We start from the raw sequence: 26,820 nt of genomic DNA, 5'->3' as shown, positions 1-26,820 counted from the left end.
CCACTGGGTCAAAATCCTGGAATTCCCTTCCTAACAGCACTGTGGGTGTACCTACACCACATGGACTGCAGTGGTTCAAGAAGGCAGCTCACCACCACCTTCTCAAGGGCAACTAGGGATGGGCAATAAATGCTGGCCCAGCCAGTGAAGCCCTGTGAATGAATATTAAAAAAAGGGCAGCCCTTCTGTTGAATATAGCTCACACGTATTCGGGGTGGGGGGTGGGAAAAGGAAGTGGCCACACATTTGGGAAACCTGTAGAAAGTGACCATTCCTCTGCAACTGAGACAGTTCAGGCGCAGTCACATTGATATGATTGGGATCGGGCTCCTTGCTTATCTGCCCACTCAAGCAATGCAGAGGCATCAAAGTGCCACCGAGTTCTCCAGAGCTCTCCCTCCCCGGCACAGACTGCAAATTTATGAGCACTTTAGTGGACTGCAGAGCAGTTGGACTGCACACATACAATCTCCTCGCTTAGGCTGGTCATGTCGCAGTCGCAGCTGGAGGCGCTCACAGCCCCTTGCAATGTCAGCATCCTGGTTTGGACCAGCATCCCCCACGGTTCAAGCTAACAGGGCAGCCATGCAGCGCACTAATCTCTGGCCATCCGCGTGGTGGTCAGCGCTCTCCGGGAAGCATTAAGGGGCCGTCACACTTTACCAGGACAGGTTCTTAGTACACCCATGCTGACCACGTGTCTCTCTTTCATCCTGCAGGAGGTGTACATCAGGATCATGGAACCTGGTGAACTAGCTGTATGCCTGACAGCCTACAGAGCGCGAAGAACATGGAAGAGAGAGCGACTGAGACTCCTGGCTGCACAGAGGAAGGAACAGCAACCTCAGGAAGAAGGGGCGGCTGGGGCTCCCGCACACGCCGCCCAAGAGCCATCGCGAGCTGTTGCAGGCCGGTGCCTAGTGACACCAGGGTCTATAGACGCTGCCTTTCATTCCTGCAGATGACCGAGTGTCACCAAATATAGTCCTGCATATGTCAAGGGAACTGGTCGCTCACATCTGCCAGTTACTGCAAGATTTGGCGCCACAGAGGCTTGGAGGGGATCCACTGCTAGTGGCTGAGAAAGTGACTGCAGCGCTCAATTTCTATGCCAGTGGCTCCTTTCAGGACTCCACAGGTGACTTCTGTGGGATCTCTCAAGTCTCTACCCACAAATGCATCATGAGGTCACAGATGCCCCATTTGCGAGGGCATACAAATCTGTGTATTTCACACGGGACCAGGCCAGCCAGGTCTCGAATGATTGGATTCGCCCAGATCTCGGTTTTCCCACAGGTGCAAGGTGCAATTAACTGCAGTCATGTGGCGCTCAGATCTCTGTCGCAACACACGGTAGCCCACATCAACCATAAGGCCTTCCATTTGCTGAACGTGCAGCTGATTTGCGACCACCAGAAACACATTCTGCAGGTGTGCGCACGGTTTCCAGGGAGTGTGCAAAACACCTACATCCTCAGTCGGTCACAGACCCCTGGAGTCTTCCAGGGTCCACAGAAGCTGCAGGGATGGCTCCTTGGGGACAAGGGCTACCCGCAGAGGCTGTGGCCGATGACATCCGTGTGGCGGCCTCAGACTGCAGCAGAGTGATGGTATAATGAGGTTCAGGAGGCTCTCATAGCTGCTAAATTTGTGCAGAGGTGACCCCATAGTTCCTCACATCGCATTTGTGAACTTTTGACTCAAGTCTGGCTTATGGCAGCATAAATACCCTCTGTGAGAATGCTCCTGTTCTGGAGACACGGTGGAGGCCCTAATAGTTGCTTGATTGCAGGAAGATGATGATGATATGCAGTGAGGACACTCCATAAATCTTCACACAGCCTCTGAGAATGTCTGACTCCTTTCTGGCTGAGGGCAGCTTGCTTGCGCTCCATGATCAGGGTCATATCATAGAGACGCAGCCATAGCCAACTTGCCCCTCGTACTTTCATAGTTTCCCTTGTTCAGGTTTAAGACCGTAGTTTCAGAATGAACTATGTCACATTAAAACTTAATGTGAAATTCTGTCATACTATGGTTACCATTACCCAAAGGCTCCTTTACAGCAAGGTTATAAATTAGCCTTTTCTCATTACATAATACTAAATCTAAAATAGACCGATTCCTAGTTGGTTCTTCAACGCACTGCACCAGAAACCCTTCTCATACACACTCCAGGAATTCATCCTCCATAGCATTAGTGCTAATTAGGTTTACTCAGTCTATATTTAAATTGAAGTCGCCCATTATTACTGTATTACCCAGACTTTATGCATCTCTAATTTCCTGATTTATACCATGTCCAACATTACCACTACAGTTTGGTGGCCTATAAACAACTCCCACCGATGTTTGCTGCCACTTCCTATAAGACCATAAGATGTAGGAGCAGAAGTAGACCATTCGGCCCATCATTTGCTCTGCCATTCAATGACATCATGGCTGATCTGATAATCCTCAACTCCACTTTCCTGCCTTTTCCCCATAGCCCTTGATTCCCTTACTGATTAAAAATCTGTCTATCTCAACCTTGAATACACTTAACGACCCAGAATCTACAGCCCTCTGCGGTAAAGAATTCCACAGATTTACCACCCTCTGAGAGAAGAAATTCCTCCTCATATCTGTCTTAAATGGGTGACCCCTTACTCTGAGATTATGTCCTCTGGTCCTAGACTCTCCCAGAAGGGGAAACAGCCTCTCAGCATCCATCCTGTCAAACCGCCTAAGAATCTTATATGGTTCAATACGATCGCCTCTCATTCTTTTAAACTCCAATGAATGCAGGCCCAACCTACTCAACCTCTCCTCATCAGAAAATCCTTCCATACCCGGGATCAACCTAGTGAACCTTCCCTGGACTACCTCCAATGCCAGTATACCTTTCTTTAGATAAAGGGACCAAACTGTTCACAGTATTCTAGGTGTGTTTTAACTAGTGCCTTGTATAGTTTTAGCAAGACTTCCCTATCCTTATACTCCATTCCCTTTGAAATAAAGGCCAACATTCTATTTGCCTTCCCTATTACCTGTTGAACTTGTATGTTAGCTTTTTGTGATTCATGCATGAGGATCCCCAAATCCCTCTGTGCCGCAGCTTTCTGCAGTCTTTCTCCATTTAAATAATATTCACCTCCTCTATTCTTCCTGCCAAAGTGCATAACCTCACATTTTCCCACATTATATTACATTTGCCAAGTTTTTGCCCACTCATTTAACCTGTCTGTATCCCTCTGTAGACTCTTTGTGTCATCCTCACCACTTGCCTTTTCACCTATTTTTGTGTCATCTGCAAACCTGGCGATAGTACATTCACTTCCTTCAACCAAGTCATTAATATATATTGGTAAATAATTGTGGCCCCAGCACTGATCACTGTGGCATTCCACTAGTTACAGGTTGCCATCCTGAAAATGCCACCCTTATGCCAACTCTCTGTCTTATATTAGTTAACCAATCCTCTATCCATGCTAATATACTACCCCTAACACCATGGGCTCTTATGTTTTTAAGTAGCCTTATATGCGGTACCTTATTGAACACCTTTTGGAAATCCAAATATATAACATCTACTGGTTCCCCTTTATCTATCCTGCTCCTTGATTATTTAGTATTTTTGGAATGCTATAAGTGTCTTCTACCATGAAGACTGATGCAAAGTATTTATTCAACTCCTCTGCCATTTCCTGGTTCCCCAATATTTCTCCAGCCTAATTCTCTAAGGGGCGTATGTTCACTTTGGCCTTTCTCTTCCTTTTTATATATTTAAAGAAGCTCTTACTGTCTGTTTTTATATTACGGGTGCCCTTGCGAATGGAAAGTTGTCTCAAGTGGTGTTCCACAGGGCTTGGTGTTGGGACCCTTGCTGTTTGTGTTATATATTAACGATTTGGACGTGAACGTGGGGGGCACGATTGGGAAATTTGCAGATGACAAAAAGATTGGCCAAGTAGTGGATAGTGTGGAGGATAGCCACAATCTCCAAAACGATATAGATGGGTTGGTGGAGTGGGCGGTAAAGTGGCAGATGGACTTTAACATAGAGAAGTGTGAGGTCATACATTTAGGGAGGTCAAACAGTTACAGGGATTGCACAATAAATGGGAATACACTAAGAGGAGTAGATGAAGTGAGAGATCTTGGCGTACAAGTACACAGGTCCCTGAAGGCAGCAGTTCAAGTAGACAAGGTTGTAAAGAAGGCATATGGAATGCTCTCCTTCATTGGCAGAGGTATAGAATATAAAAGTATGGATATAATGTTGGAATTGTATAGAACACAGGTGAGGCCACAACTGGAGTATTGTGTGCAGTTCTGGTCACCACATTACAGGAAGGACGTAATAGCTCTGGAGAGAGTGCAGAGGAGGTTTACAAGAATGTTGCCAGGGTTAGAAAAGTGTAGCTACGAGGAGAGATTGGATAGGTTGGGGTTATTCTCCTTAGAACAAAGAAAGCTGAGAGGTGACTTGATTGAGGTGTACAAAATTATGAGGGGATTAGATAGAGTGGACAGGATAAAATTGTTTCCCTTAGTGGAGAATTCTAGAACCAGGGGACATAGATTCAAGATAAGTGGCAGAAGGTGTAGGGAGGACTTGAGGAAGAACTTTTTTACGCAGAGGGTAGTGGGTGTCTGGAATTCACTGCACATGTTGGTGGTAGGGGCAGAAACTCTAAACTTTTTAAAAAGTACCTGGATCTGCACCTTAAGTGCTGTAAGCTGCAGGACTATGGACCGGGTGCAGGAAGGTGGGATTAGAAAGGGCACCTGGGTGTCCTCGGGCTGGCATGGACAAGATGGGCCGAATGGCCTCCTTCTGTGCTGTAAATTTTCCATGGTTCTACTTGCTAGTTTACCTTCAAAGTTTACTTTCTCCCTCTTTATTGTTTTTTGATCACCTTTTGTTGGTTTTGAAAACTTTCCCAATCCTCTGGCTTACCACTAATCTTTGCCACATTGTATGTTTTTTCTTTCAATTTGATACTATCCTTAACTTCCTTGGTTAACCATGGTTGGTTTATCCCCTTCCTAGAATCCTTCTTCCTCACTAGGATATATATTTGTTGTGAGTCATGAACTATTTTCTTAAACGTCTGCCATTGTTCATCAACCGTCTTTTCTGCTAAACTCCTTTCCCAGTCTGCTCTAGCCAACTCTGTCCTCATTCCTTTGTAATTACCTTTATTGAAGTTTAGTACAGTTGTTTCTGACTCAGGTTTCTCACTCTCAAACTGAATGCCAAATCCTACCATGTTATGGTCACTGTTTCCTAGGGGATCTTTTACTCTGAGATCATTTATTAAACCTGCCTCATTACACATTACCAGATCTAAAATAGCCTGATCCCTGGTTGGATCCACAACATATTGTTCTAGAAAACTGTCCCAAATACACTCTATGAATTCTTGCTCGTGCCTTCCTCTGCCAATTTGATTTTCCCAATCTACATGAAAATTAAAGTAACCCATGATTAATGTGCTGCCTTTTTTACATGCCCCCATTATCTCTTGATTTATTCTCTGTCCTACAGTGTAGTTACTGTTAGGCCTATAGACTACTCCCACCAGTGTCTTCTTCCCCTTGCTATTTCTTACCCCCACCCATATGGATTCCACATCTTCCAATCCAAGATCATTTCTTGCTATCATACTTATTCTATCCTATGCTAACAAAGCTACCCCTCCACCCTTTCCTTCCTGCCTGTCCTTTCGAAAGGTCACATACCCCCTAATATTTAATTCCCAGCTTTGATCTCCTTGTAATTACGTCTCCATATGGCTATAAGATCATACCCATTAACCTCTATTTGTGCCATTAATTCATTTATTTTGTTTTGAATACTGTGTGCGTTTAAAAGACCCATTAATTTTGCCTTTTTACCATTTTTTCCCCCTTTGACCCTATTTGCTGCTGTCTTTTTTATGTTTGCACACTCTGTCCCTTTCTGTCACACTCTGGGTATCATTACCTAAATAGCTGACCTGCAAAGCTGTTTAATCCTTTTGCTTTGTAAGCCAACGTATCCCCTCTCCAGAACCCTCCCCCTCCCCATTTCATTTAAAGCCCTCTCTACAGCCCTAGTTATTTGATTCGCCAGGACACTGACCCCAGCATGGTTCAAGTGAAGACCGTCCCACCGGAACAGCTCCCTTCTACCCCAGTACTGGTGCCAGTGCCCATGAACTGAACCCCATTCATCCCACACCAATCTTTGAGCCAAGCATTTAACTCCTTGACTTTATTTACCCTATGCCAGTTTGCCCATGGCTCAGGTCTTAACCCGAGACTATTAGCTCCTAACTGTTCAAATTCTTTCAGCAGAATTTCCCTTCTAGTCCTACCAATGTCATTGGTACCCAAAGTGGATGATGACAACTGTATCCCTCTCCTCCCACTCCAAATTCCTTTCAAGCCCTGAGGAGATGTCCTGAACTCTGGCACCGGGCAGGCAACACAGCCTTCGGGACTCATGTCCAAAGCTGCAGAAAACAGTATCTATCCCCCTAATTATACTGCCCCCTACCACTACTACATTCCTATTTCCTCCCCGGACTTGAATGACTCCCTGTATCACGGTGCCGTGGTCAGTTCGCTCATCCTCCCTGCAGTCCCCGCTCTCATCCACACAACTTGCAAGAATCTCATACCTGTTGGCTATTTGCAGGGGCCAAGGCTCCTCAAGCGCTACTCCCTGGGTCCCCATACATGCCTCACTTGCAATCACACCCTCCTGTCCATGATCACAGTCCAAGTTTGAATTACTTAATCTGAGGGGTGAGACCGTCTCCTGGAGCAAAGTGTCCTGGTAGCGTTCCCCCTCCCTGATGTGGCACAATGTCTGCAGCTCGTACTCCAGCTCCTCAACTCAGATCCGAAGTTCCTCAAGCTGCAAACACTTACTACATAAGTGTTCGCCCTGGATCACCTTGATGTCCAGCAGCATCCTACATGCTGCAGTAGCAACATATCACCCGTCCTGCCATCGCTATTGTATTTTATTTAATTGAATAATTAATTACTCTAGTATCCCTGCTCTTCACGCTTGAAGAATCCTCTGCTCTTTACAATTTACTGTAATTAATTCTTACACAAGTATCTATCTTATACTTAACAAACTATTTATAGGAAAGAAAAAATAAAGACTAGAGACCTAAACACAAAACTAAACACCTTAATTTTACTTTAAAGACTAGAAACAATCACCATTCCTACTCACCAATCAAATGCTCTCCGCATGGTTTTTAAAATGAACTCCCCTCACTCTCCACGTGCTTTTCAAAACGAACGCCCCTCACTCCACGTGCTTTTTAAAATGAACTCCCCTCGCTCTCCCTGTGCTTTTTAAAATGAACTCCCCTCACTCTCCCTGTGCTTTTTAAAATGAACTCCCCTCACTCTCCATGTGCTTTTTAAAATGAACTCTCCTTGCTCTCTGTGCTCTTTCCAAAATGAACTCCCCTCACTCTCCACATGCTTTTCAAAATGAACTCCCCTCACTCTCTGCATGGTTTTTAGAATGAACTCTCCTTGCTCTCTGTGCTCTTTTCCAAATGAACTCCCCTCACACTCTGCATGCTTCTTAAAATGAACTCTCCTTGCTCTCTGTGCTCTTTCCAAAATGAACTCCCCTCATTCTCTGCATGCTTTTCAAAATGAACTCCCCTCACTCTCTGCATGCTTTTCAAAATGAACTCCCCTCACTCTCTGCATGGTTTTTAGAATGAACTCTCCTTGCTCTCTGTGCTCTTTTCCAAATGAACTCCCCTCACACTCTGCATGCTTCTTAAAATGAACTCCCCATGCTCTCCGTGCTTTTTAAAATGAACTCCCCTCACTCTCCACGTGCTTTTTAAAATGAACTCCCCTCACTCTCCACGTGCTTTTTAAAATGAACTCCCCTCACTCGCTGTGTGCTTTTCAAAATGAACTCCCCTCACTCTCTGCATGCTTTTAAAAATGAACTCCCCTCGCTCTCTGCGTGCTTTTTAAAATGAACTCTCCTTGCTCTCTGCGCTCTTTTCAGAATGAACTCCCCTCACTCTCTGCATGCTTTTAAAAATGAACTCCCCTCACTCTCTGCGCTCATTTTAAAATGAACACCCCTCACTCTCTGCGCTCTTTTCAAAATGAACTCCCCTCACTCTGCGTGCTTTGCAAAATGAACTCTCCTTGCTCTCTGTGCTCTTTTCAAAGTGAACTCCCCTCACTCTCTGCGTGCTTTTCAAAATGAACTCCCCTCGCTCTCTACGCTCTTTTCAAAGTGAACTCCCCTCACTCTCCACGTGCTTTTCAATATGAACTCCCCTCACTCCCTGCATACTTTTTAAAATGAATTCTTCTTGCTCTCTGCGCTCTTTTCCAAATGAACTCCCCTCACTCTCTGCGGCTTTTTAAAATGAACTCTCCTTGCTCTCTGCGCTCTTTTCAAAATGAACTCCCCTCACACTCTGCATGCTTCTTAAAATGAACTCCCCTCGTTTTCTTTAAGCTTTTCAAAATGAACTCCTTTCACTCTCCGCACACTTTTTAAAATGAACTCCCCTCACTCTCTGCGCTCTTTTTAAAATCCCACTGTCATGGGTACAGTCTCCTCCTGTCTGATATAAACCCTTTTCCTGTTTCTTAGCTCCACCCAAACTGATTCTACATCTTGATCCTTCGATCTAAGATCCTCTCTTACTAATGCATTCATCTCGCCCTTTATTAAGAGAGTTACCCATGTTCTTTTCCTTTTTGCCTATCCTTCCTAAATGACGAATATCCTTGCGTATTCAGTTCCTAATCTTGGTTACCCTTATCCCATACACCCCCCGGGTTACCAATCTCTCTCTTTTTCTTAGGATCATGGTTGACAGTGCCTTCCAGGAGGACATCTCATTACATATGACAGGTCGCCCAATGCCTGTGGGGATATCTCTGGTGCTTTTCTACCCCATGACCATGGAAATTTACCCACCTTTGTGGTAGTGGGGTTTACACAAGCAACCATCTGCCTCATTGAATTCTACATCCACAGATTTCACACCCTCAGTGCTCTTGACCTTCTGTTTTTTTACTATGCATTGGCCAAATTTCTATATCATGATCTCTACCATCCTATTCAATAGGGCAGTGAAAGGATTGTTTCTTTCAACTCCTTAAAGATGTAAGGGGAGATTTTAAAATTAATCGCTGGAAAAATCACAGACTGGGAAATTGCAATTTTCTTGATATGAGTGGAGTTTCTTCAAGTCTTTCACAAGTTTAACTAACAGCAGCCACCTCCTACCTTCTTTATCTAATGAGATTTTTGACCTAAATCCTGTGATCTTAAACTAGACCCCCCCGGCCCTCAACCATCTCCTCCGTTGCTGAAATTTTCTCCATCCTTGGTTTCCTTTCACTTCAAACATTTATTTTCATCTCAGTGAAAATTGTTGTGCTGTCTGGGGATGTTTTCCAGATCCCTCCCTCATATTTCTGGTTTGGCTACATGAAAAAGCTTGACAGCTCAAACAATTTCTCTCTCCAGGGTTAAAGCACAAAACTCAAAAATGGTACTCCAGTGTGGTATGGGGAGGGGGAGGGGGGAGCTGCATTGTCAGAGGTGACATCTTTCAAATGAGATGTTAAACAGAAGCCCTATCTGCCTCCTTGTTTGGATGTTAAAGAACCTATAACACTATTTGAAAGAAGAGCAGGAGTTATACTAGGTGCCCTGACCAATATTTATCCCTCAGCATTACAACAAGAAAGATTGTCTGGTCATTATTGTTTGTGAATGTTTCTGCGTCCTTCCTCCCTTTCTTTTCCCCCCAACCATCCCCCTACCCCCACCCCCACCCCTCCACCCCCGGGTCACCAATCTCTCTCTTTTTCGTAGGATCATGGTTGACAGTGCCTTGCAGAGCCTCAGTAGAAGGGCATCTCCCAAGATAGTTCACCCAATACCTTTGCCTCTATGGGGATATAGCTGGTGCCCATCTACCCCATGTCCACGGAAATTTACTCACCCTTGTGCTGGGGGGTTTGCACAGGCAACTATCCTCCCCATGACCCCCATCATAATCGACATGGGGTTGATCCAGGAAATTTTTTTTTTAAGTTTCCCGGGATCCAGTTCACTCGCTTAGCCTTGACACCACTGGCAAGACACCAACAACAACAGCAACTCACATGTGCCCTTGTGGAGACTGGAATACATCCATACACTTGGCATACATGTCCTTGTAGAACACTGAGTTTCACTCTAGGATCAGGAGCAGGGCTTGAGGAGTTGTTTCCCCCCACCACACCACCCTCCCCCCAACCCCAGTGTCATTTACCTTGTAACCAGCAGCCAGAAGGTTCTGCTCCTTACTACAAACAGTAACAGCACCTTTAACAGTAAAACTTCCCAATGTGTTTCATGAGTGTTATGAAACAAAATTTGACACCAAGCCACAAAAGGAGATATTAGGGCAGATGACCAAAAGTTTACTCAAAGAGGTAGGCTTCACTGGACAGCCAGAAAACCCCACAAAATAGTGGGGACCCTGGCTTAACTGGGTCTCCATCACTTGCTGGGAATCTGCTGGTTTCCTGCCAAAATTACAATGAGAGACCAGTGAAATTTCTGAAGTATTTTACATCAATTTTACATGTAGAAACTCCCCTTTGATCAGTATGGCTCAGTTGCATTCCATTCAATGTCGTTAGCACTCTACCGTAGCAGCACAATATATCGGAATATCTAAAGCATAGCTCCATTCATTTCACAGATAGCTGGATCAGTAAATGTGAAAGCCAATGTCCTATTTGGTAGTGTCATCTGATTCTGCAACTTATTGGTGTCAGGTTGCCTGGTTGGAATTAATTCTTGTGCTGAATCCAGTTATACTGTCTAACTTTTGTAGAAGACAAAAGTTGAAATGAATTAAACTGGAAGTAATATAATTCTACCACAATTTTATAACTGTGTTGTTACTTTCTTCTCCATTTTGGAATATTTGACGCTTGTACTTTGTAGTTTAAGTTTTCAGAAATATTTGATATATGTCTGATTTTTCTTTGGAATAACTTGCCTATTTCTTACACTAATGGAAAATAAAACACAGTATATGTCAGAACTTAAGGACATCTTTGTACATACTAGGAAATTTGGATATTTAAATGTTCACTAATAAAATCCACTTAGTAGATTGATTTTTCTTGGCAGAAAAAATGCAATTGTTTTCTCATTACCTAGGCTTCTGAGAGTTTTTACAGGATTATTGGGAGTGAATTCTAGTTGTACTCAAATGTGATTTGAGCCAGTCAATTGACGCTCTGGGAGTTCAATCTTGTGTTGTTTCTGAAAATCGTAAATCAGTGACTTTTAATATTGTATGTGTTACTGCAGTGGAAAATTGATATAATGGAATATCAAAAACTTTGGAAAATTTACTGCCAAGTATTCAATATATCGAGCTGTTATTTTCTAGTGCACTCTAAGTCTTTTAGATTTTATCATACCAATGCTCAGCTCTGTTAAACTGACTGAATTTGGTAAAGGCACTATACACTGTCCACATTTCTAATGTAGCTGTGTACAATTATTTGTATTTGTGAAATTACTCTATTAATTATGCAGCAACACTGAAAATTGAAGAAGGAAAGCTGAAGTTTTCGCAACCATCTTCAGCCAGAAGTGCTGAGTAGATGGTCCACCTCGGCCTCCTCCTGAGTTCTCCCCCATCACAGAAGCTAGTCTTCAGCTAATTCAATTCACTCCATGTGATATCAAGAAATGGCTGAGCACACTAGATACAGCAAAGTCCATGGGCCCCAACAGCATCCCAGCTATAGTGCGAAGACTTGTGCTCCAAAACTAGCTGGACCCTTAGACAAGCTGTTCCAAAACACTGGCATTTATCCAACAAAATGGAAGATTGCCCAGTTCGTCCTGCCCACAAAAACAGGACAAAATCCAACCTGGCTAATTATTACCCCATCAACCTACTCTCAATCATCATCAAAGTGATGGAAGGTGTCATCTACAGTGCCATCAAGCAGCACTTACTCAGCAATAACTTGCTCACCAATGCTAAGTTTGCTCTGGATCACTCGGCCCCTGACCTCGTTCCCACCTTAGTCCAAACATGGATGAAAGAGCTGAATTCCAGAGAAGTGAGAGTGACTACCCTTGACACAGGAAACATTTGAACAGAAGTGGCATCAAGGATCCCCAGTACACACTCCCTCTCTCTCCCACTGGAGCTTGCTGCTCCTCCAATCACAGATTCCATCTCTCCTGTGCTCGAACTCCTCCAATCACAGCTGCACTTTTCTCACGCTCTCTCCAGCCCCTTGTGCTTTTGTGGTTGCTGTTTGATTCTTAGTCCCGCTGGCCCCATCACCTCCCTGACCTTGTTGTTGTGAGTGTCCTGTTTATTTCAGTATTTCATGAGGAGGTGAATGTCCATAATGTTATTGGAAATTATTTTTTTTAAATAGAGTTTAGTGCTGTCTGTCTATGAGCAGAATTTTCCCATTGGCCCCACATGCATGCGCATAAATTAGCGTCGGGTGAGCATCCCGACGTCACCGCATGCCTTCACAATATTTCGTTGGGTGGGCGTGCGTTGATCTCCGATGTGCGCCCGCCTTTAATTAACCAGCCACTTAAGGCCCTTGAGGCACCAATCGACGGCGATTTTTCGGCGCCCGTGCAATCTTCGGGTTGAGGCACGGGCGCAATGGGCAGGCGGGTAGGACACATTTGTATAAACCTCATCCACGGGTGGGAGAAGAGGACTCAGTGGGGTCGCGAGTGTGCTCTGTCAAATATTGATTTTTCAAAGTTACTGATACTTGCCTGTGTGATTTGCAATACTTCAAAACGCATACCAGCTGCTTGCTCTGGACTCACAACCTTTAGGTCAGCACTCTGCAGTGAGGAATTTTTTTGGGCCTGCATGTTTCAGGAAGCTTTCCCTTAGCCTGGGAATGGGAGCTGAACTGTCCACTGGAGGCACCTCCTCTGAGGAGGAAGGAAGGGCTAGAAGGGGGAGGAGGTCAGGAGTGCACATTCAGCCTCCAGGGAAGCCACCTTTGGGAGGTCAGGCACAGGCACAAGGGGTGCAGGGCCAAGAGGTAGTCCAAGGCGGAAGGGGCCACAGAAGACACCCTTATCCTGTTGCCAGGGTATACAGGCAGAGAAGCAGCTACTTCAATATGTCTGAGGTGCAGTGCCGAAGGAGGCTCTGTCTCTCAAGGGAGACAGTCAACTATATCTGTCAGATGATTGGGCCTGAGATCACTGCGAGCTGTGTGGGTGGACACCCCATGCCAGTGGCTCTAAAGGTCACAGCTGCCCTCAACTTCTATGCCTCTGGCTCCTTCCTGGGGTTGGTGGGTGATCTTTGCAGTGTCTCCCAATCAGCTGTCCACATTTGTGTGTCAAGCAGGTTACAGATGCTCTGTTCAGGCATGCATTGACCTTCATCCACTACTGTTGGGACCAGGCAAGCCCAACACAGCGAGCCAGAGGCTCTATGGCGATTGCTGGCTTACCCCACTTCCAGGGTGCAATAGACTGCACCCATGTGGCCATCAAGGCACCAACAGGTAAGCCTGGTGCCTTTGTCAACAGGAAGGGCTTCCACTCCATGAACGTGCAGATAGTTTGTGATCACAGGATGCTGATTCTACAAGTTTGTGCAAGCTACCCAGGCAGCTCCCACGATGCCTACATCCTCAGACACTCCCAGGTGCCGGGGCTCTTCAGTGCTCCAGCCCGGCTGGATAGATGGCTGCTGGGTGACAAGGGCTATCCCCTAAGAAGGTGGCTCATGACGCCTCTCCGCCATCCAAGAACAGAAGCTGAGCAGTGGTGCAATAGGAGGCACGCCTCCACAAGGACTGTGGTGGAGAGTGCCATTGGTCTTCTCAAGATGCACTTCTGATGCCTGGACTGCTCAGGAGACGCACTCCAGTACCCCCCAGATCATGCGTTGCTGATGGTGGTTGCATGCTACGCTCTCCACAATCATGCGCTGGAAAGGGGAGATGCTGTGGATGATGAAGACATCGATGCAGTGGCTGCGGCTGCACATGATGACTCCAGTAGTGAGTCCAAGGGTGAGCGCGCACAGGGAAACACTGAGGGGGTAGACACTGACCTGGGCATACTCCAGGGAGGCAGGGACACCCAGGAGGCTTTAATCCAATGAACCTTCAGCTAGCACACCACATATGGACCTCCAGGACAAGCCTGGGCTGTTGGCTCCATACTCGATACCTAAGTGCAAAATGTGCCTGGTTAGGAACATTAACTAAGGTCCTTATTAATAAAGCTGAATGTCCTACAAAACACACATTACATTTTTGGAAAACATCCGCCTGCAGAAGAGGCACCTTCAGCCATAGTGACATGTCAGAATTTAATATTACAACCAAAGAAACTTAATGAAACAAAATGACAAAGGTGTTAAAAATCACACCAACTCTTAAAGACCTCATTGCGGGCCAACACAAAAGCACCAGTGATAAACCCATGGTGTGCCTAAGGTGCCTTATGTTTATGTTTTTGGGTGCTACGTCTTGGTGCTGACCCCTCGCTGGGAGCGGCATCTGAGCCAGCCTGCTGACTCTGCTGTCCTGTTGGCCTCGATGACCTAGGCGGTCGTCAACTGGCCCGTGGAGCCTCTGCTGGCCCCACCTGGATGGGAGCTGCCAGTTCCACAGTTGGCATCTCCACAGTCATTGCAGCCTCTTCAGGTGCAACGGTCACTGGCAGAGGGGCGGAGGAGCTGCCGCCCTCATCCGGAGCGCCCTGAGAGGTGCCCGCAGAGACGTCAGGCAACTGCTGCGCTGACGTGAGGTCACTATGGACCTCCCTGCTCACTGTGGACAGATGGGCACCAAGCTGAGAAATTTGTTGCCCAGACCATCTCCCACATTGGCAATGACCAGCTAAGGTCAATGCCGATATGAGGGCTTGCTGCTCCGAACGCATCCCCAGGAAGCCCTGATGGGTCTCCTGGAGGAGCCTCTCCATGAGAGTCGCCATTCTGTCCATGGAGGACGCATGGCGCTCGACCATGAGGCTCATTGCTTCGGCGATAGTCCATGTAGTCTCCTCCACCACGGACACCAAGTCAAGCATTGCCTCGTGTATCTCCACCAGATGTTCCCGCACACCCGGCCGCATTTCCTGCGCTTGCTGCATCATGGACGACTCCAGAGGCACATCATCAGTCACCGACTGAGAATGTGCCTGGTCTCCTGCAGTCCTCCGACTACTGGCGCCATGGCCAGCTCCTCCAGCGACTGTGAAGTGCCCTCACTGTTGTGCCCTGGGACACTAACCGATGTTCTAATTCTCACCAAGGTTCTAGTATCTGTGCTGATGCCTGCCTGGCAGAGATGATGTGACACTGGTGAGACTTCAGGGCCCTCAGGTGTGAGAGGGGGCCTCTGCTGCTCCTCCTCCCAGCCCTGCTCCGCTGATGCCGTAAGGAGGAACAAGGACATTGGATCAGTTAATGTGGAGACAATGTCAATACGCATCCCCGTCCTCCGGATCATTATGCGCTCATCCTTCCATAAGCAATGGTCAAGCCATGTTGCAAACTTCAATCACTGAACATTCAGCACTGCCATGGCTGTTGGGAGAACAATGGTGACCTCAGCGCTGGGCATACATACCTGTCCGTGGCACTCCAGCCTCACTGACACTGGTGGATCTGGCCTCTCCAAATCTAGGGCCTTCTGCTTGAAGTGGCTGAGAATCGCCAACTGTGCTGGGCTGCCGCCAGTCCTCACCCGCTCAGCGGCATTATGTGCATTCTTCTGCTGAAAAGGAAAGAAGAGCATTGATTAGTGCTACTAGTACCTGGAATCTCTTCGCGGACGGCCCACCCCAACCAGAGTGGGACATTGCAGGGCTCCAGTGTCTCCTCACCCCGCTGCTGCTGAACACTCCTGCCTGCAAAGGTGCTACGCCTGCCACTCGCCCCCCACCCCCACCCCATTGGCCAAATGCTGCCTACATCACATTAGACACCACACGGTCTAACTTTCCATAGCAAGGAGGCGCACGCACGTGAAACACAGAGGAGAGCAGATCAGTCAGTGCCAATGCCACCTTGAAGCTCCCCTCCCAGCATGTCATCACCCTGACTTTGACATGTCCTGGAGTTCCAGCACTGCGCCTAGGTGCAGCTCCTCCAGGTTGTCCCCAAAACAGTAATGTGGGTCTCAGTGTACCACATGCTGCGGGGGCAGAACCCATCTCTTCACCACCCTCTCAGCGTGACCTCGGCAGTGGCAATATCTGCTGGCCCATCCAGCGAAGGACACATACCGTCAATGATTCAGTGCAGTCACTACACTCAGACTTGGTGGGGGGCACCAGGGGGGAAAGCCTACCTGCTGAGTTAAGTGACCAATGTCAACATGGTACTCACCCTTCCTGAGCGCAACAGGTTGTTGAAGTGTTTGCGACACTGGATCCAGCTGCACCGCACCACGTCGTGGGAGCTCACCACCTCCGCCACCTCCTCCCAGGACGTTTGGTCATGTGGGGGGGCCTCCACCTCCCGTCCTGGGGCACGAGGAGGGCAGCAAGGCAATCATCAGAAAAACGAGGGGCACAGTACTCCCCTGCCCTACCCTCCTGCCTGGCCTGCTCACCAGCAGCAGCAACTTTTTCAAACAGGTCGCCATTGGATCCGGCGGTCATTGCAGTCCCGCCACTGCCCGCCCACTCCTGCTGTCCTCAGGAACGATTCATGCTGGGTGGGTCTTGGTTGGCCCACCCACATAAAATGGCGGCGCAGACCCAATCGCAGGCGGCGACTGGGTCTGCACCCACTCCTGCTTTGTGCACCCGCCAGCCAGAAAATTCTGCCCTGGGTGAAATCTTGCACCTAGCTAGAAGATACCAAGCAATGTGTTTTTTTTTTAGCTTACTAAGAAAATTTGTGGAATCAAAGGATATTACTGTTAGAAAAGGTAAAATTAAAAACCTAGTGATACAACGGGAAATTTACATTCAAAGGAAAAGCTAGGTATACACAGAAAGGAGTTTGGGTGTGCAAGGTAGAGGCATTTTAAGATCCATCAAGTGTGAGAAGCCTCCTGCCTGCAAACCTAAAGTTTGTCTGCAAGGAACGAACTTGCAAGGAACCTCATTTTGAATTTGTAAAGTCAAATGTGTTTTGCCTGGGGTCTTTTTAAACGAATCTTCTGGCTGGCGTGTGGGTGGCAGAGTCCGCACGCCAGCGCTTAAAATGGTGCGCGAGCGTCCCAATGTCAGCGCGCGGCATTGCGATATTTCGGTTGGCGGGCACGCTATGCAGTGAGACGCGCGCCCGCCATTAATTAAAGGCCTTGTTAAGGCCATTAACTCTCCAATCGACCAGGATTTTGAGGGGCCTGTGCGAACTTTGGCTTGGCGCGTGGGCCCAACGGGCAGCCGGGTAAGTGATTTTTTTACAAACTTCATCCAGTGGCGGGATGAAGTTTGATATCGGAATTAAAAATGTGATAAAGTTTTTGTGTATTTTATTAACATGTCCCATCTCGTGTGACATTTTCACATGAGGGGGACATGTTAATGATTTTTAAATTTTTCTATTTTTCATGTTTCACTGCCTTTCAGCGATCTCCCTGAGGCAGCACTTTGCCTCAGGGAGATGTGCGCTCTTTCGCGCGCATGCCCAAAAGAGCACACTCTCACAGTTGGGGAATTTCCCCCCTGCCCGCACAGGAAGCGCATAGCACTTCCCGTTGGCCGGCCCGTTGGGCAGGCCTTAATTGGCCCGCCCACTTAAAATGGCGGCAGGACCGTTTCAGCAGCAGCAATCGACTGCCCGCCCGCCGCCAAGTCGGCCAGTCCCGTGCGCCCATCAAGGGCAAAATTCTGCCCTATGAGTTTTAGTGTTTCCTTAACTGAGAGCCAGATTAATTTGGGGATCTGCTTAAAAGTTCTTATAGTAGGCATTTGTAGCCATGTGTATGTGTTTAATTCACTGTTAAATTAATAAATGCTTAATTTAGTTTTATAAAAGACCTCTTGAGACCCGGTGGTCTTATTACTACTGAATTCAAAGCCTGCATCTTGAAACATACAAATTGCAAAAATGGATTATGGCAGTTGTTTCAAGTTTCCCTCTGGATTTGAACAACTCAGCCTTTGCCGTCGGTTGTGTCATAATAAGTATGCAGTATAGTCCAGAGTGCCTTGTGGTCACTCACATATACACTTTAAAAGGAACATTAGGCATTACCATTGTCAATATCCTACCAACAACATCCTGTGGGGTTCTGGGGGGTGGATCAGATACTTAACTGGACTAGCCACATAAAAACAGTGGCTAAAAGAGCAGGTCAGAGGCTGGGTATTCTGTTGAATGTGACTCATCCACTTACATCCCAAAGCTTTTCCACAATCTACAAAGCCCAAGTCAGAAGTGAAATGAACTCACCTGGATGAGTGCAGCTCCAACAACATTCGAAAAGCTCAACACCATCCAAGACAAAGCAGCCTGCTTGACATGGCACTTCCCTCGACCACTAGCATACTGTTACTGAGACTGAAGGCGGGATTTTCTGGTCCCGTCAGTGGTTGGTGTCATGGCAGGCTGGACTGGAAAATGTGGAGGAAGCTCCAAAATCTGGCTTACATCAGCTTAAAGAGACGTCATAATTGTCCGCTCCTGAATTTAATGGTGGCGTGGGTCTCCCACTGCACCTTGTCAGGAACCGCATTTGAATACATTTAAGTATCATGAATGCTCATTATGAAGGCAGCTCGCCAGAATCTCTGCTGCATTGTGCGATACCATGAGAACTTGACCACTGATAGACATTGTTGTTGGCTTCAGCACAGTGGTCCCCACCAGAAAGGAAAGAGATAAAATGGCAGGTCTTCATGGGTAAAGGAGGAACAGGTCAAAATTTCAGCTACCTCCTACTTAGTACAACATTTTCAACTGTTTGATCAGTGGGAGTGCTTTCTATTGAAATAACCCTCTTATACTTATATTCTCCATGGAATTGAAAATTTGTAACCATCAGGGCTAAATTCAGGATTTAACAGATCTCAACATTTATATTTCAATAACCTATGATTCTATTAATATTAACAAGACAGCTAGTAAATCCAAACACTCCATTATAACAATTTTCTGAAGTGAAATAAACAAATTAAAACACAAAAATGTGAAATTGTTTAATAACAGTGTAAGCTATTCTGCAGATTGCGGTGAAATAAAACCCAATATTACTGCAATTGAAAGTTCCATGATACAGTCACACTTCAAATCACATCTTTCAATTGTGTGAACTGGCAGTCTGCTGACAATGTACTGGTAAGAACTGAACAGGCAACATATTATCTGAAATGAACCTAGAAGTCAGGCAAGCAAAATAATTTGCAGGCTGTCTGTCAATAATGATAATTTTTAGCACCAGCATTCCAAAAAAATTTGAACATAAATAGGGAACAAATTTGATCGCCTTGGGCATGTCTAAATGGAAATGCCATGGTCAGTAGAAGAAGTGTTCTAGATTAACGGTCAAACAAACAGAAAAATCAAAGGCTGGAAGTATACAATGGGTCAGTCAGAACGTGAAATGTTAATCTAGTTTTTTGTTTCAGATGCTGGTCAACCTGCTTTGAGTTTCCTGCACTTTCTGCTTTTTTGTTCAGATTTCCAGAATTTGAGGTTTTTCTTTTAAGCAAAAAAAAACCTTGTCCTTCAAAAATTGTCTCAAATATTGCTGGAAAAATAACAGCAAGTTCACAACACACACTGTTATAAATGCGCAAATTGGCCAACAAGTTCAGGTGAAGAAGATGAGATACACGATGAGTTATGAATCATCATACTTGTTGGTCAATTTTTGCTGGTCCAGTGTTGCTTCGCATAAAAGGGCAGGTCGCCTGCAACCTCCCTGTTATTTTTAACAACTTGCTGGATCTGTACTTTGAACTCGAATTGAACTTGCCGCAGAAAGTTAGAGATGGTACATAATAGCATAAATGCCCTTTTAGCAATGTGTTAATTGTTAATGCAATGCCAATGAACCAGAAAGTAAACAAATTAAACTGTGGAGAATCACTCCTGCAAGTAATAAATTCTCCTGGGAGATTTTTAAAAATTACCATGTTACCTTCACCATTGAAGGTGGGCGGAGGTATGTTTTCGCCTTTGTTAGTCTTTTTGTCTGAAAACAATATTAGCCAGATTTTTAAAATTAGTTTACTTTCTGGTCCATTGGAATTGCATTAACAATTAACACATTGCTAAAAGGGCGTTTTACGTCCTTGAAGAATATGTGCCGGACTTTTGCTATAGAGGCAGGTAGCTCAAGTCAGTAAATTACCCGACTTGTCAGACCCGCCTCGGTTTAAAGTGCCAGGTCACACACAATTTTCACTCTGGAGGAGGGGGGAAACAGCGGGCGGCATAGAGGCAGGCGCACTGACCCCAGAAGTGGATCCTAGGCGGACACGGGGTTGGGCGAGTGCTGAGGCGGGCTGGTTAGGACTCCCTTCCTAACAGCTCGGTAGGTGTATCTACACCACATGGACTGTGGCAGTTCAAAAAGGTAGGTCACTACCACCTTAAGAGCAATTAGAGATGGCCAATAAATGCTGGCCAGTCAGCAACGCCCACATCCTGTGAAAGAATAAATTTTAAAAAGGCCCAGATTAGTTCTCTGGGACTTCATCCCAGTTGTAATAAAAGCAGTTAGGCCCACTAGCCCTCACCCCCCTACACCACCTCATGCCATCCAGCTACTCCCCATACACTCCATGCCAATTCAATGCCAACTCATTCCGCTCAGCCACTCCCCATGGTCTCTCATACTCTCCATATCAAATCATGCCCTTCTGTGCCCATTCCCCCAATGGACCATACATTAACAATGGCAAATCTGGAACTGCTGAGGAAAAAATACCCATTCAGAAATGTTCTTTGAAAATAAAACTGCTGTTCTGACAACCTATAAAAGTGTGAATCAGAAGGACTATTATAGCAAAAGCAAAGTACTGTGGATGCTGGAAATCTGAAAAAGAAACAAAAATGCTGGAAATACTCAGCAGGTCAGGCAGCATCTGTGGAGAGAAACAGAGTTAACATTTCAAGTGGATGATCTTTCGTCAGACCGACCATTAAGTATCAATAACAGAGATTTCAAACACTTCACACAGATTAATCTTGTCCAAATAAACATTGAGACATTGACAAAAGAGATCACAGAAAGAACAACTTACTCTCATCACTTAAAGAGTCAGTCATTCATTTCATTTGTCAAAACAGATCCCTGTTAAACTAATGCTTGTACTGGTCTGGGCTCTCAGCCAAGCATGATAATGAGGACAGGACCATCTGTGTTTCTTCATACTTGCAGTATTTTACACTCACCCATATTAAATTTAATCTGTCATTTCTCTGCTCCACTTACATATTTCGCCCAACTCATTTTGTAGATCTTGAGCAGCATCTTCAGATTCAACTGCTCCTTTGTTTTCGGGAATTATCCACAGGCTTGCAGTGAATTTTTGAATCCAAGTGATTCATGTAAATAAGAAACAACAGGGATCCTTAAACTGAACCCTGGGGCATTCAATTCAGCACTCAATACCCTAGCTTTACTCCTTTAACATACTGCCTGCCGCTTTCTACCTTTCAGCCAATATCTTATCCATGTCCATGTTTTACCCTGAATTTTCACTGCTTGAATTAATAATATTTCATGTAGAGCTCTGTCAAATGTACTTTGAAAGTCAAAGTGTAAAAAAAAAAGGAGGCTGGACAGGTAGGATATTCCCATATTGAACTCTGGCTGCTATTTGCCAAATTATCATCAGAGAGTAACCCTTACATTTACTTGGTGGTGATGCAATAATAATGGGTCTGTCATTGCGTTGTCTATTTTGTCAGCCTTTTTTGAAAATAGGCACCATGTTAGCTTGTTTCCAGCCTTTCGTGACCTTCCAGTATTCATTGAGTCTTTCGATTACCATTAGTGCCTCATTAATGTGATTGCATCTCTTAGTACTCAGGGATACACACCATCCATTTTTGTGATTCTTTTGACTCTTTTAGTCTGTCTAGTTCTTCCAAGTCATTTATGTTGAAATAATCAATTCTACTTAGATTATTGCTGTTTAGGCATGGCATGTTACTGATGTCTTTCCTAATAAATAAAAGAAAGGAATTGCATTTGTAAAGTGCCTTTAACATTCCCAGGGCACCCAAAAGCACTTTACAGCCAATGTATTAATTTTGTAGCATAGTCATTGCTGTTTTGTACGTCAATGTATCTATCTGCCAATTTGTGCACAGCAGCGTCCCACAGTGAGGTCCCACAAACAGTAAAGAGATGAATATCCAGCTCATCTATTTTTGGCAAAGTTAGTTGAAGGATAAACGATGGGCAGGACACCAGCAAAACTCCTGGCTCTTTAAATAGTGCCTTGGGATATTTTACATCTGCACAAGTGGGCAAGCAGGATCTTGCGCCTCATTCAAAATGCAGTAGCTGCAACAATATAGCACTCCCTCAGTTACACATAGAAGTGTCTGCCTAGATGGCATACCCAAGTCCTGGAGAGTAGCTTGAACTTGTCACTTTCTGATTCAAGGAAAGAGTGCTACATTGAGCCGAGGCTGAAACTACTTGCAATATTGGAGGATGCCATCACTCAATATATTAACTTATATCTTATGTACATCTTTGGGTTGCTTTTAGGTTTCTAACAAGAAAGAAGGGAAAATATAAATATGGTTACTAAACCTGCACTGGAGCTATAAATTTATTTTAGGATTCTGCACAAAAGGAAAATAAAGGGCAACAGAAGTGGTGATCCTTATGGGATAGTTATCATAAGACTATGATAAATAGGCAAAATTCCCTTAGTGGAACCCCCCATCTAACAGCACTGTGTAAGTACTCTCACTACATGGACTTCAATGGTTCAAGAAGGCTCGCCACTACCTCAAGGGCAAGAAAGAATGGGAAATAAATGCTGACCTTGCCAGCGACATTGAGAATGAATTAAAAAAACTAAAGTGTGATCATTATTGGCTTTGTAACAAAACTACAGTAAATGAGTAATACTCCCTTAGTGCATTGAAAATGTACCAAACTATAATACATTTTAAATTAAAATAAATTGAAAATCGATTCTAATTGTGTTTAATTACAATATTTATATATTATCTAGTGTATTAAAGATTTTGTAAAGAACTGATTTATGATGCCATACCTGGGAGGGGAACCAAGAATAAAATTCTGATGGAAATACTCAGCAGGTCTGGCAGCATCTTTGAACAGGGAAACAGAGTTAACCTTTCAGGTCCATGGCCTTTCGCCAGAGCTCCGCAGTAATTTGGTAAAGCCTGATGTTTTAGCGCCCAAGACATCCAACTTGAATACAAATCAATCGCCAGTGGTAGTGATTAGCGCGACCTGTACATTGCGGAGCCCAGTGCGGCAGGAGAAGTGTCCCTGCACAATTACACACATCCCTCACAACCACACGAAAGTGGCACAAGCTCCGGATTTCCTGTTATTCCGGAGACACTTTTGTTTGTGAAAAGGCGGGGCGGTCGGGTGTTTTTTTAATCATGTGATGCAACTTTGATCCAATGGGAAGAAGACGAGTGCTGCTCCTCACTCGTGAAACGAACACATTCAAACGGTAAATGGCAAACACACAGAGACAGAGCCCGGGGCGAGAGCTGCTCACTGGCACCTTTCACCGCACATTGGTTACAAGTTGTTAGAGGCTGCTGGCTGGGGAAAGGGGACACAGAGAAGATCATCTGTGGCTTTTTGAGGAAAGTTAACCTTTGGAACTAAACCGACCCCGGTGATCGCCTTTCTTCCTTCTTCAAGAAGAGAGCGGAGCTATCGGTTGGGGTGGGATCAATAGGAGACGAGAGTGGGCAGGTGAGACTGTGACTGGCTGTCAGGCTGAGGGAGGCAGTGGCTGTTGCTCCGAATGTGTCTGGATATCTGTGCGGCTTTGGAAACCTGCATAACTTCGACCTGGGAGGTACCTGGCTTGTGATGGTGCTCTAGGAAATCATTCCTTTCTGATCCCGTTCTCTGACTGTGTCCTCTCGATAGCTGTCTCCTTTCTAACTCTGCTGTGGAAATCTTTCTCTCGTCTTACACTCTGGAATCCCTGTTTCTCTGATTTTGCGATCACTCTGACCCTGTGCTCCAGGAGATATTACTCACTTGCTGTCTCTCTCTACTCTGGAATATTTGTTTCTCTGACCTTGTATTCTATTATCTCGCTCTGACCTTGTGGTGAGAGATTTCTCACTCTCCGACCCTGTGCCCTGGGAGATTTCTCACTTGCTGACCCTGAGCTCTGGGAGATTTCCCACTCCTTGACCCTGTGTTGGGAGATTTCTCAATCTCTGACCCTGTGCTCTGGGAGATTTCCCACTGCGTGATCCTGTGTTGGGAGATTTCTCACTCTCCGACCCTGTGCCCTGGGAGATTTCTCACTTGCTGACCCTGAGCTCTGGGAGATTTCCCACTGCGTGATCCTGCGTTGGGAGATTTCTCACTCTCTGACCCTGTGCTCTGGGAGATTTCTCACTCCCTTACCCTGTGCTCTGGGAGATTTTTCACTCCTTTACCCTGTGCTCTGGGAGATTTCTCACTCCCTGACCCCTCGCTCTGGGAGACTTCTCACTCCCTTACCCTGTGCTCTGGGAGATTTCTCACTCCCTTACCCCGCGCTCTGAGAGATTTCACACTTTCTGACCCCTGCTCTGGGAGACTTCTCACTCCCTGACCCTGTGGCCCTGGTTTGGAAACCTCTGTGTGTTCCGGGTGCTATGCACCCACTGGACTCGACGCTGCTGCTGCCGCCACCAGCACTTTGTGACTGCTGGGAAACCTTCGAAAATGCCGGTCAGGAGCAGATACAACTTGGTGGACGATGTCGCTGATTCCAGGACCCCCCTGCATAACGAGGAGGCTTTTCAGCATGGCATTCACTTCCAGGCCAAGGTAACCTCCACCGATAACTTTTGTTTTTCACTTTTGATGTGTAAATAAAAGCATTCATGTGTTCCCCGCAGTAAATGCAAGATGCAAAAGGCGCGAAGGATTGTGCGAATCCTATCATTGGTTTTCTTGCTCCAAACATTTCAGAAACGATCCTGACAATAGCTTTTACATCACTGTGCCCCCGGCGGCAACCAAAATGCAAAAAAGTTCAAACCTGAAGATTTAAAAGTAGTTTATGCAACAATTGTGTTGTAGAAATGCGGGGGCGGAGAGAACGCGCGTTTATCATTTAATGATTGAATTTGACGCCAAAATTATGTCGTTGGAATTCAGAACACGTCCTGAACTTTTGGCACCTCTTGCCGTGGGCCTGTGAAAGAGCCGATTTTTGAACAGGAGCCGTTTCTTCCATCAGTTGAAATGATAAATTTGAATTATGAGTTTGAGATTAGCACGAGAAATTCACTGGCCGCTTCCAGCCTCGCAAGCCCGAGGCATTCTCTCTCCCTGGAGCACAGCTTGGCCGGTGTATCGCTTCCAGCTGCACACTAATACAATGCACCCTTTTTTGTTTTCAAGTACGTCGGGAGTCTGGATGTACAAAGGCCAAACAGTCGTGTGGAGATAGTGGCGGCCATGCGAAGGATACGGGTGAGTGAGTGAGAATCGTTCCTTCATTGCTCTGTCTGCCTGATCCGAGCTGTCGGGTCACCATAATGGGAAGGGAGGGCTCATGGTGGGGGGAGTACAGTCAGAGCACTGGTGTGTGGTTTCTGAGTGCGAGATGAACGAGAGTGCTCCATCCACTCTACAGCACAGGCTAGCCAGCAGGTGTGGGGTCACTTGGGGGTAAAGCGTCTATACTGACCCCTTTCACAAGACCTTAGAAAGCAACGTGGACGTGGGGGGAAAGTCCAGTCTTTGGTGGCAGGTGTAGTGCCTGTACTACTTGTAGTGGCCTGTAGTGATGAATATAAATCAATGTATTTTTTTAAATGTACGACGCATTTAAACATTATTTCAATTATATATTCAATTTAAGTAGTAATTACAAACAATACCCCTGATCAGTACATTTACTTCCACTCCCTTCCTGGTTAGTTTGGAGATACACTGCCTGTAGCGTCCCCTCATATCACTTCCTACCCCATAAAGTACTCCACAGCCACCAGACTGGAGTCAGAAAATTCATCACAGGCTCACCTCATTAGAACTGGGACCACCTTGGGCTAGGTAGGAGATGGGGAGGAATGAGGCCATGGAAGGATTTGAAAACAAGGGTGAGAATTTTATAATCAAGCTGTTGCTTAACTGGGAACCAGTGGTAGGTCAGTGTGTACAGAGGTGAATGGGACTTGGTGAGAGGTAGGACACAGGCAGCTGAGTTTTGGATGACCAAACTTGTGGAAGGTAGAATGCGGGAGGCTGACCTGGATTGCACTGGAATAGTCAAGTCTACAAGTAACAGAAACATGATTGAAGGTTTCAGCAGCAGATGAGCTGAGGCAAGGGCTGAGTTGGGCGATGTAATGGAGGTGATAATAGGCAGTCTTAATGATGGCATGGATATATAGTCGGTAGCTCACCCCAGAGTCCGATATGACGCCCAAGTTTGCAAATTGCCTCAGACAGTTGCCAGGGAGGGGGATGGAGTTGGTGACTATTGGTATTTGTGATAGGGACCAAAGACCCTGGCTTTGGTTTTCCCAATAGTTAGTTGGAAAAAATTTCTGTTCATCCACTACTGTATGTCAGACAAGCAGTCTGACAATTTAGAGACAGCGAGGGGTCAATCTAGTGGTGTGTGGAAACTGACATGTTTTT

General features: G+C 45.7%; 1 protein-coding gene across 1 annotated transcript in view; it reads left to right on the top strand.

Moving 5' to 3' along the window:
• The first annotated feature begins 23,654 nt into the window (after nucleotides 1-23,654).
• The window catches only part of LOC144685444 (carboxyl-terminal PDZ ligand of neuronal nitric oxide synthase protein-like), a 138,874-nt gene continuing 135,708 nt past the window's right edge, over nucleotides 23,655-26,820 (top strand). The window contains exons 1-2 of the mRNA XM_078549950.1: nucleotides 23,655-24,996; nucleotides 25,576-25,647. Coding sequence (XP_078406076.1) covers nucleotides 24,892-24,996; nucleotides 25,576-25,647 — 177 coding nt within the window. The 5' untranslated portion in view covers nucleotides 23,655-24,891. The remainder of the gene's footprint in view (nucleotides 24,997-25,575; nucleotides 25,648-26,820) is intronic.

Source organism: Cetorhinus maximus, chromosome 10 (genome assembly GCF_964194155.1).
Source record: "Cetorhinus maximus chromosome 10, sCetMax3.hap1.1, whole genome shotgun sequence".
In the NCBI taxonomy this organism is placed as follows: Eukaryota; Metazoa; Chordata; class Chondrichthyes; order Lamniformes; family Cetorhinidae; genus Cetorhinus; species Cetorhinus maximus.
The sequence above is the reverse complement of the archived record's forward strand: the minus strand, read 5'-3'. Positions and strand labels throughout refer to the sequence as shown.